This window comes from Rousettus aegyptiacus, unplaced genomic scaffold (assembly GCF_014176215.1).
Source record: "Rousettus aegyptiacus isolate mRouAeg1 unplaced genomic scaffold, mRouAeg1.p scaffold_m13_p_14, whole genome shotgun sequence".
Lineage (NCBI taxonomy): Eukaryota > Metazoa > Chordata > Mammalia > Chiroptera > Pteropodidae > Rousettus > Rousettus aegyptiacus.
Genome location: NW_023416289.1, coordinates 34,489,258 through 34,500,722, shown reverse-complemented (window position 1 = coordinate 34,500,722; position 11,465 = coordinate 34,489,258). Strand labels below are relative to the sequence as shown.

The window sequence follows — 11,465 nt, the reverse complement described above, 5'->3', positions numbered from 1 at the left end:
AGAGAGAGAGAGAGAGAGAGAGAGAGAGACTCTAGCCATCTAGTCTGCCTAGAGATTCGGCACCAGGGACAGCTCATAATATTCAGCACCACGGACAGGTCTGCCCCGGAATAAGAGGTTCAGTACCAAGGACAGGTCTCGTGGTGGGGCTCGGTGCAACGGGCAGGTTTGCCTGTTGGTTGGGAGGTCAGCACCGCGGACAGGCTCGTGTGAAAGGGGTTCAGCACAACGGACAGTACCTAGAGCCAACTTTTCCCACAGCCTCTGCTAGATACATGTTCTCTCTTCTGAGCAGATTCCTGAGCCCCCTTCCTAACCCTCACCTCCAGAGTCTCTGAAGGCTGGCATCTCAGGAATCCAGGCTCTACTAGTTTTAACCTCAGAAATGCAGGCACCGGATATTTAACATGCCCCAAAGGGAATTCTGGATCTTCTTCACACACACAAAAATCTTGACCCTACTGAGTGCACTACAGGGCACTCAGTTAGCTGCTCAAGCTCCAAGTCCAAGAGTCTTCCATGAGTCCTTCCTTCCTCCCACCCTTCATGTTCTTCGCATCAGTAAGTCCTCTCAGCTCCATATTTAAAGTATATTCTGAATCTTTCCCTGGTCTCCATCCCCATTGCCACCACCTCACTCTATGCCCTCGTCATTCTCACCTGGTTTATTGCAACAGCCTCCTAACTGGTCTTCCCACTGCACCCATTTCTCCTTCTATAGCATACCCCGTGCAGCAGTTTCATTGATGACCTGAAAATGTAAATCAGGTGATATCACACACGTCCTCTATACCCTTCTACGACTTCCCAATTCACCTGCGATAACATTTGCAGATGTTACTGTGGCTTTCGAGAGCGTGGATGTCCCTGCCTGACCACTCTGGACACACAGGCGAGGGGAAAATATCTGCCCCAGACAGAGAAACAGGTGAAGAATCAATATCCAGAATATATAATGAAAGTGTAAAAATAAGTAACAACTATAGAAACGGATAGAATGTTTGAGGGAGGGTACAAAAAAGTAATTCACAGAAGAGAGAAGAAACCTAGTCAACAAACATGTAAATTTGCTCCACCTCACTGGTAAGCAGTAAAGTGACAATAATACTGACTGTAAAGGGAGCTCTTCCTTCCCTCATCTATGGTTTTGTCGTATTTAAAATTTTGATGTAGCTTCCATGAGAGTATTGGAGGTAGCCACTGCATCGTCAAGGTGAATAATAATGATAATAAGAGCAGTTATTAGCTAACAGCTATTAAGCAGTTTGTAGGCATTATTGTTTTTTTTTTTTTTACCTTCACAGCAATCCGGGAGATGGTTTACATATTACTCCCACTGAACAGAATGGGAAACTGAGGCACAGAGATAAGGGACACACCCAAGGGCACACTCGCGGCAAATGGCAAAGTCAACATCTGACCCCAGGGTCTCCGGACTGCCATTCCCCTCCCCCCCCCCCCCGCCTAGCTCCTTCCTCCTCCCTTGTCCACCCCACACATGGGTTGTGGACTACGGAACCGCCTAGGAGCCTGTGCGAATTTGTTGTCTTAGCGAGACATGGACATAACCTCAGTGCCCATCAGCGGGGAGTGAACAGTTAGTCCCACTGTGGTCGATCTCACTTGCGAGCAGAGCGCCGCCCCCCCCCCCCCCAACACAAAAATGCACTGCGGGCATGTCGTCACTGTTGCCCCTTCGCTTCCTTCCCCACCCTCCTGCAGGCGCAGGCTCCCCCGGGCCGGGGGGAGGAGAAATGGAGAAGGCCGCCCACCCTGCTCTACTTCCCCACCCCCGACTCCCACCCGCAGCCTCCGCGTCTGCGCAGCTGAGGTTGTTGCGGTGCCAGCTCTGCAGTGCACCGACAGGGTCTGGTTGGGGAGGGTGAGTCCTTCCAGATTCACCGCGGGCGGAAGGGGAGCGGGGAAATGGCGGGGAAATGGGGCTGGGGGCGCGGCGGTGATGTGGGAAGCGCACGAGAGGGTGAATGTTTGTGTGTGCGTGTGCCTAGGTTGAGGGAGCTGGGGCATTCTAGGGACACGGGTTTGGAAAGGAGCCTCCAAGTCCAGCCGGTGGGCGAGGCCTAGGTTGAGTCTGTTCCTCCGCCAAGCGCGGTACAACCACCCGCCAGCGGATTGCACTTGAATTTCCGCGTTGGCGCGAGGACCACAGGATGACCTAGCACTGAGTGTCGGTCTGCGTGTCTGCGTGCCTTTGGGGTCTCTGTGCCCACGCGTGCTTTGGTCTCGGGGGCTCCAGTCCGTGTGTGCCGCCCTCCCCGTGTGTTCCGCTCGCTGCGTCTGTGCGTCTTTCCGCGTGTATCCCGCGGATGTGTGCGCTCTGTGTGTCTGGGCTCGTGTGTACGCTCCCTAATGGCTCGGTGCACAGGCCAAGGGTCAGACAGGGTTCGCCTCCCCGCCCACCTATTTGCCAGCCGCGTGGCTTTCATCAAGGGCCTTCCGCGTCCATACGGTGGAATCGTATCCGTGCCTGTCTCGGAGAATTATGGCGTCGGGTAGATTAGAAAAAGGACGCGGAGCGCGCCGCGGTGCCTGACGCACTGGGACGCTCCAGGAAACAATGGCTGAGGATGTTGCGAATACTGTTATTGTGGTGGTGGTGGTGGTGGTGGTGGTGGTGGTGGTGGTGGTGGTGGTGGTGATGGTGGTGGTGGTGATGGTGGTGACTGCGTCTCTGTCCTTTCTTCCCAGCGGAAAGACCTGTTTGTTATTTCACCCAGAACACTGAAGCTGTGGGTGTCATGTCGGTGCCCTCACACACGCACCCCTGTCATGCCTGCAGCTTTTTTCCTGTCTCTTCTCCTCCCCCTTTCTCCATTCAGGCAGACCCAGCTTCTTCTGAACTGGACCCCGTGGCTTTTGTCTTCTCCCTTTCACCCCATCACCTGCATTTTCTCCTCTTCCTGTGCCTTCTTGCCCCTTGGCCTAAACACATGATTAATCATGTCTCATACTGAAAATAAAACAGTAAACAAAACGGCACCCCTACCAGTGCTCTCACTTCTTTCCATCAAGGTCATTTAATTTTTTTCTTGGAAACTGTTGTCTGTGCCTCCTCTCCCACACCCTACAATGTAAGGCCTACATCTTCCCCAACCCGCACTGAGATTGCAAACTGGCATTCTCAGGGTCTAGCCCAGCTCACTACCTGTGTTATTTGGCTCACACAGTGTCTTCCTTTTAAACACTGGAAATAATTATTGGCCTTTCAAAATGTAGAAGGTGTCATCTAAAAATACAGATTTCGTTATCCTGTGAGAAGGCAAACTTAGCCATACTGGGCCCACATTTTCGCTCGGTGAACATTGGCTGGGCTGAATGGGGCAGCTTCATCAGACAGGATGCCCAATCTCTCCTTTACCAAAACTACTCCACCACTCCCAACGCCTCTCCCCGTACCATGCATCATTTGCCATTGGTTTATGTTTTCCTTACATTAGAGAACAGTTTACCTGTTTAAAGTCGGGACTTTATAAACGATCCCAGTGGTGTTGGTGATCCAGTTGAACCAGGTTGAAATAACACAAGAAAACTTATGTATTGTGCAGTTCCCAAAGCCAACAGTTATTTCTATGTATATTGAAACAGGTGCGTGCAGCAAAACACAAGTTTAAACAATGTGTATCTTGTTTTAGTGTTCTGTTTAGTGAAGTCTGAAACACAGAGAGCAATGCGTGTGAAGTGTCCAGTTCATTGAAGGTAGAGCTCAATTAATTTGCACAAAGGTCTTCACCCTAGGGCCACCTTCTCGGGTAAAAGGTATAGAACACCTCAACCCCTCTCCAAAAAAAAAAAAAAGTTGCCCGTGCCCCTCTCCACATCCCCAGCCAGATACAACCAGTCTTATGACTTCTATCAACATCAAAGCATTTTGCCTGTACCAGGCTTTGTTTCTAATCAATAAAAATCACACATACATCCTCCTTTTTGTCTGGCCTTTCTCACTCAGTCTAATATGTTTTTAGACTCATCTGTGTTGTTGTGTGTATTCCTTTGTTGTTGCTTTCATTCCTGAGTAACACTCTGTTATATGAATCAACTGTGGTTTGCTTATCCATTCTCTTGTTGATAGGCATCCAGATTCTTAATGTTTTTTTTGTATTACACATCTGAGTAGCTTTAGCTGTGAATATAAACTGCTTTATATTACAAATACAGCTGATAACAACATTTGAGGACAAGTTTTTGTGCAGACATGGGTTTTCATTTCTCTTGGGTGAGTGTCTAGGGGTGGTACCATGGGGTGCAGGGTGTGTGCATGTTTTACTTTAGAAGATTTCTCCAGATCAACAATGGTGCCTGTAGATCAGGAATCTGGAGGGCAAGACGTGCTAGTGGTTGGGAAGTTGGCAGAGGCATCTGGGAAATGAATTCGAATTTTGGTTTCAGGGGCCTGTGAGCCTTCCTGTAAGGAAGACTCCAAAGTTTGGTCACTTAGGAGAAAAGAACATATTCCACATATCTGTAATAGATGTGTTAGAAGTACTATGAAAAAGTTTCACATACACTCACAGGTGCAAAGATGGCATCGTGTGCCACCATCTCTCCACTTCCTGGGTGCAGCAGTCATCATTTGCATGTTGGCTCTGACCCCCTTGCATCTATTTCTTTTTCGTTTTAATTAAATGTATTGGAGTAACATTGGCCAGTGACATTACATAAATTTCAGGTGTACAGCTTTATGCTATGATCTCTGTGTACTCCATTAGGTGCTTACCAGCCCAAGTCTAATCTCCTTCCATTACACAGATTCGTAAAGGTATCTGTACTCCAATGTTCACTGCAGCGTTATTTACACAAACCAAGGCATGGAAACAGATCGTGTCCATTATTTATTTTTTATCTCACTACAGGAGTATTTTAAAGCCCATCTCAGTCATCACTTCAATTCACCCCCACACACTACAAAAACGTCTCTCTTTTTTTTTTTTTTTAAAAAAGACATTTTCTAACCTATCCTAAAGGTCATTTCGCACTCAAAAAAATAGATGACAATTTCTTGATATTGCTGAATACTCAGTCCATAATCAAATTTCCTTGATTGTCTTAAAAATATTATTTTTCACAGCAAGTTTCTCGAATCTGACTCCAAACATTGTCTCACTTGAGGTCCAACTTCTCTTTGGAGCCCCATGATTTTAAAATCTGGTATAACAGTTTCTATTTGAATAAACCTAAGCAGAATTTACTCCTTTTTAAATAAAATATTACTATTCTCAAGGGCAGGCAGTGGGTTACGTAATGCAAATTTGGTAATACATACAAATTTCTAGAAGAACATAAAACCAGCTTTAGCGTCTCAAGGTAAAGGACTGAGTGATCATAACGTTATTATAGTTTAGATAGCTTCTTGTAAACAATCTCCTGAGTTTCAGGTTGACAAGATATAGAATTAGAATATTAAAATATATTTAATTTTAAATTAGACTTTAAATTTAAATTAAACCTGACAAATGTTTTTTTTTTTTTTTTTAAATAACGAGAAAGTAGAAAGTCAGGGCTGCAGGAGGCTGGCGGGGAGACTGGTCCTTCTCTCTGCACCCAGAGAGATGCTGGGGCTGACTGTCTTCTAAAAACTTCTGAGTATACACTTTGGGACACGGAATGTGTGTGTGTGTGTGTGTGTGTGTGTGTATATACACGCGCATACACATGTGTATACACATGCCACCCTCTTGCCCCCACCTCGAAACCCCTTACTTCCTGTCTTGCTTTATTTGTCTCTGGAGCACTGATCACCACGTGACACACCACCTGTCTCTCTTGCCTCACTAGAACGTAAGTTCCACGAGGGAGGGAGCTTCGTTTCCATTACTGCTGTGTCTGGGCACCTAGAAAACATGTCTTGCACACATTCAGCACTCTAAATATTTGTTGAATGATTAAATGTCTGTCAGTCCTCAGGTTCCAAATCCTGTGCCTAGGGATCCTAAGACCCTTGGACAGGGGGAGAAGAAGCACACCTTGGACACACCCGCTTTCATGGAGATGCAGAGCCTCAGGCCCGAGCACGTCCGGGAGCTGCTTGAGCCCGAGAGAACCAAGATGCTGCTGCCTAGGGAGAGCAGGGCCTGGGAGAAGCGTGCCACCTTCACCAAGGACTGGGTGGCGGTGGAGGTGGGGACCTCCATTTGTGACAGTGATGAGAAAGGTGAGGGGACAGGGGTCCCCTGGGAGGTGGGGGAAAGGTTGTGGCAGAACCTGGAAAAGATGAGACATTCATTCCTTTACTCATTGATTCCACGAATTTTTACAGAGCCCTGTGTCAGTCGGCTTTTGCTGTGTAACCAGTTACTCCAAGACACAGTGGCTAAAGCGACAACCATTTCTCTGCTCATGACGTTACAGGTCAGCAATGTGATGTGGCCTCAGGGGACAGTCCCCCTGCTGCTCACACAGCTGCAGGGAACTGGAAGGGCAGCTGGTTGATCTAAGATGACCTTAATCATGTGTCTAGCCATTTTGATAGTGCTGAATTCAGGCCACGTGTCTCCAGCAGGCTGGTGCAGACTTCTCATGGGGTGTTTACAGGGCAAGAGAGAGAAAGCCTCACTTCACAAGCACTTTGAAGCCTCTACTGGCAACCCGGTTGCCCATAACCATTGGTTAAAATGAGCCACATGGTTAAGCTCAGCATCAGTGAGGGAGGGGACTGTCTAAGGGTTAGGACACAGGGAGCAATGCACAAGTTGGAGGCCACTGGGGACAACAATCTACCACAAGCACCTACTACGTGCCAGGTGCAAGAGGTCTAGCAGTGAGCAAGATGGCCCTAAGAGAGCCCAGATTTCAGTGGTAAAAACAGACCATCTTTTTATTTATCAAATAAAAAATAATGTCTGATGAGAGGTGTGAAGACAGTAATGGGATGATTGATGGAGAGTGACCTGCATGGGGCTGGGAAGGTGAGAGGTGCATGAGGATGCGGTTGTCTCATGCACTCAAGGGAGAGTGTTGATGGCAGGCAAAGCTACATATGCAACCACCTGGCAGTGCCACCGAGCTCGCTGTTTGAGGAACGAGGGACAGGGCCAGCGATAGCACAACTCGTAGACCTCGGCCGGGAGTTTATATGTTATATGAGTCTTTAGAAAGCCTGGGAAGGCTTGGAAAAGGACAGGCTCTCCTTTGCATTTCAAAAAGATTCCTCCAGCTCAGTGATTCTCAACTGGGGGTGATGCGGCACCCCACCACCCCTCCCCGGGGTACTTATCAGTGCCTGAAGATCTTTGGGGTTATCATTACTGGGGAGATGCAACTGCCATCTCGTGGGCAGGGGCCATGAGATAGACACCCCACAGGGCACAGGACACCATGGAATTATGCAGCCCAAAATGCCAGTGGTGCGAAGTTGGGAAATGCTGTGTCCAGTGTGCGTGTGAATGTATCTTAGGATGAGGAGGTCAAGAGTGGAAGCTGGGAGGCCAGTTAGGACACTCCTGCAGCTGCCTGGGAGAGAGGTGACCTAGCTTGGTGGGGTGTTGGTGGACATAGAGTGAGCACAGAGATCTGAGAATCAGAGGTCTTGCTGGTGAGTGGGGCGGAGGGGAGGACAAGAGCAATATTAAGAGTGAGTCCTGGGATTTGGGTTCAACCATTGCTGAGATGGGGACCCCTGAAATTCATTTCTACAGCAGAATGGGGCTGGACCATCTACCAGGAGCAGGGTCCTTCCTTCCCCAGGGATAGGAGTGTGGATAATATGGATGCCAGTCTGAAAGGGAGGAGGAGGTGTCAGGCTCCTAGCGGGGCACATCTGCAGGAAGGTGGAAAATGCTGACTTTTGGCCTGATCCCTAGTTCTGTGCAGTCTTGGGGTGAGACTGATGTTGAAGTTCCAATGTGGGGAGACTCCATGGCGGCTGGGAGCTAAGGAAGCCTTCACCATCCTGGTTTAGTTCTGTGGCTTCTTCTGCTGCTTTCTCACTCAGTTTTGGCCAGAAGCCTGAAGAGAATGCATTATCTTACTAGTTTGACGGGTAAAGAAAAGACAGAGGCTCAAGTAGCAGAGCACATCAAGTGACCCAATTTAAATCTTCCAGGTAATTTGTGACAGAAATAGGATCAGAACTCAAGTCTCTGATTCTCTCTGCCTGATCTTGGCCAGGTGTTTGTGTGTGCGTGTGTGTTTGTGTGTGTGTGCGTGTGTGTTTGTGTTTGTGTGTGTGTGCGTGCACGCGCGTGCATATGCACATGTGTGTGTTAGGATATTAGGAGAAAAGGGATAAGATGCCAGGTGGGAAGAAAATACAGAGCCCACACAGCTGGCCCAGTCACTCACTCACGGCTTCTTCCTCCACCCCCAACCTCTGCCCAGGTCTGTCTTCTCAAGAGATTGGGCTTCCTCAGGAGTGGAGCTTGGTGGAGGAAGACTCAGATGAGCCCCAGGTAAGTTGGGGTTTTCTCCTCTTTTACAAATGTCCTGCTCTGCAGAACTCAGTGGGTTTTCACAGTCCATCCTTCAGCTAGGAATTTCCCTGTTCCACTAATGCCTATTTGGGGATGTGAGCCCCAAATGGTCACCCATAGGAGACAGGATGCATTCCCATGGCAGTCAGACAAGGCGTGGAAGGTCTCCATGTGGTGCATGGAACTCCTACCACCCTCCACCCTTCACTCATCAGTTTATCATAACTTAACCATTCTTTTATCTGTCCCCTCATTCAGCCACCCAAACTTTGTCTACTCATTCACATATCCACCCATTCATCCATCTGCCCATTCATCCATTCTTCTGTTCATTTGTCCATCTATCTACCTCATCTGTCTGTCCACTCATCCATCCATCCATCCACCCATCCATCCACCCACTAATCTACTACTAGGTTTTAATCCAGATCCTGCGAGTGAAACCAAACAGACTTATCAAGCACATTCCTTTGTATTGTTTCCTTTGGTGGGGCATAAGACATTAATATGTGAAATAATGATCGTAATTCTTTTATTTAAACATTTATCTTATTAGAAGAATCACATAAGTACCCTAAGCAGCACATGAGGATCCCATCTCCCAATTATATGTCTGAAATCTAGCTCGGATTGGTGTAAGCCAGAAAAGAGATATATTGACTCACAGCGTGGAGAGGGAGGCAAGCTAGGGTGGTGCAGAAGCAAGTGCTGGTTACAGTGCAGTGGCTCAGAGAAGACGTTAACTCTGTGGCCAGGAGGCTTGTTCTAGAAAGTCCCAGAGAGCAGGAGACAGCACACCTGTGGTTTGGGGGATAAGTGAAAATTTTTCAGACTGAGCAGGGGAGGGAACAGCATGTGCAAAGACATGGCAGTGTGACGGATCATGCCTTTGGGGGAACATTGGACTTAGGGCAGAGCAGTGGGAGATGTGGGTGAGAACTGGGCTGGGAGGAGAGCTTTCATTCATTCCACAGATGTGGGTGGTGAGAGAAAGGAGTGTCAAGGGTATCACAGGTGGATATCTGGAGAAGCCTGAAGGAGAAGGTGCGGGAAAACAGCATAGGAGCTTTTAAGAGCACAGAGGAGGGATTTGGGGATATTTGGGATATGACAAGTTTAACATGCCCATTAGACATCTAAGTGGAGATGGCAAGGGGACAGTGAGACTTATCTAAGTTGGGAATCCAGAAGACGGTTGGTCAACACACACGCACACATTTGAGAGTCATTAGAGTAGGGATGGTGTTTATGATGGGGAGACTTTACAAATCACTCTGACATTTTCATCACATGTACCATTGTTATGATAATTCCTCTGCTAGGGAATAAGGATATTACATACTTTATCATCTATTTAGTGACGTCATTGTACAGTTTTAATTCAAATGGCTTCTCAGTTGATGTGCCAATCGTGTGATCCCATCTTCCTGCAGGTAATAGTGGTGGCTCCTCCCTTACGATATTCATACCTTTTTTTTTCTCTTCTGTTCCAGGGCTTTGTGGAATGGCCAAAGGCCCCACAACAAACAACCATACTCTTAATCCTCTGTGTGCTTTTCTTGTTCCTAGTTTTGACAGGGATGCCTATGATGGTTTACATTTAACTCCAGTGGTGGCCCTTGTTCCAAAAGGGACAACTTGTGTTCCCTTAACGTAGGGTCATGGCTGAACACCAGGAATGGGTGTCGAATATTATCAAATGCCTTTTCAATGCCCATAGAGATTATTTTTTTGTTGTTGCTGTATTTCACCTTCCGGTGTGAGATTTTGCATTAACTGTATTGTATTGAACTTAAGACCTCATCAACTGTAAAATGTATTATTTTGTATACCACTGAGAAAGGAAGAAATGCCACTTAATTGTAAGATGCCACCAACAAGGAGACACACATTATGACTTCAGAGAAGGTAAAAAAAAAAAAAAGTACATCTTGGGCTCGATGAAATCTAATAGATTTCTTAATGTCAAATTATCTTCGTCTTCGTAAGCTTGTGGAGTACCTGTCTTTTCAGAAGCTGAATTCTATTTCTAGATATTTTCTGTACGATTCTTGCCTCTGTCTTCATATGTAAGATGGGTACTGTCCCTGCCAAGTTTGGGTACCTTGGCTAAGCTTGCATCACAGAAGTAACTTTTCTCATTTTCTATGCTTTTGAATATTTTTTGTAACTTGAGAAATATCAATCCTTTGACATTTAGAAAGAATTCTTTAGTAAGAGAATCAGATCCTAGAGCTAAGGAGGGGGGATGGGTTTCTCAGTTTCTTGCCATGTTATCAGTTTATAAATCCTTTTTACTTCACTAATTTTTATGATTGATAGTGTTCTTTTATCACCTAGAATATCTTTTCAGATGATTGGCTTAATTAATCACATTATTTTATAATTAAACAAAATTGTATTTTTCTTTGGTTCCATCCCCTTTCTTTTGGAAGAAACTTCTGTTTGTGGTTTACTCATTATCAGATTTTTCAAAGGTGTATCTAGTTTATTATTATTTTTCTGAAGAAGCAGCTTTAAGATTTATTTATGTCCATTATTTCTCTACTTTTTAATTTGTTTACCTTTAATATGTGTTTGGCTTATTTTTTAATTATTTCTATTCCTTGTCTTTATTTGTTTATGTTATCTTTTTATAAAATTATTTGCTAGAATACTATACTTAATAATATAAATGTACTTCTGGTTATAGCCTTGACCACATCTTACAGTTTAATTATTCATGTTCTTGTTTATGCTGTTGTCTAAATACATCATAATGTTTCTAAAGAGTGCTTTGAAACTCAGTGATTTGGTTTACCTAAAAATAGGTTTTTTTTCTTGATTTACTGCACTGTGAACAGAGAATGTGGCCTATAATATATCTGCTTTCAAAACCTTTTTTAAAAGCTTTTATTGTGGCCTAGAACATATCCAAATTTGTACATGCTTCATGGACGTTTAAGAAAAATATGTATTTTATGGTTGTAGAATTCAAAACTCTACATGTCTGTTAATTAATTCAGTCTTATCAATCGTGTTGTTGAGAGTTATGTGTTA

General features: G+C 45.7%; 1 protein-coding gene across 2 annotated transcripts; it reads left to right on the top strand.

Moving 5' to 3' along the window:
• The first annotated feature begins 1,782 nt into the window (after positions 1-1,782).
• On the top strand, positions 1,783-11,002 carry SMIM17 (small integral membrane protein 17). Of its 2 annotated transcripts, none has more exons than XM_016130343.2 (4): positions 1,783-1,882; positions 5,916-6,169; positions 8,335-8,405; positions 9,920-11,002. In XM_016130343.2, the coding sequence occupies exons 2-4, from the start codon at positions 6,001-6,003 to the stop codon at positions 10,028-10,030; spliced, it is 351 nt and encodes a 116-aa protein (XP_015985829.1). In that variant the 5' UTR covers positions 1,783-1,882; positions 5,916-6,000; the 3' UTR covers positions 10,031-11,002. The 2 variants fall into 2 exon arrangements, with proteins under 2 accessions (XP_015985829.1, XP_015985837.1); XM_016130351.2 differs by having other exon boundaries at positions 1,794-1,882; positions 5,923-6,169.
• The last annotated feature ends 463 nt before the right edge of the window (positions 11,003-11,465 follow it).

Coding starts and splice junctions, on each gene's coding strand:
- SMIM17 (XM_016130343.2), top strand. CDS start 6,001: ATGGAGATGCAGAGCCTCAGGCCCGAGCACGTCCGGGAGCTGCTTGAG. Junction 6,170..8,334: donor TTGTGACAGTGATGAGAAAG/GTGAGGGGACAG, acceptor ACCTCTGCCCAG/GTCTGTCTTCTCAAGAGATT. Junction 8,406..9,919: donor AAGACTCAGATGAGCCCCAG/GTAAGTTGGGGT, acceptor CTTCTGTTCCAG/GGCTTTGTGGAATGGCCAAA.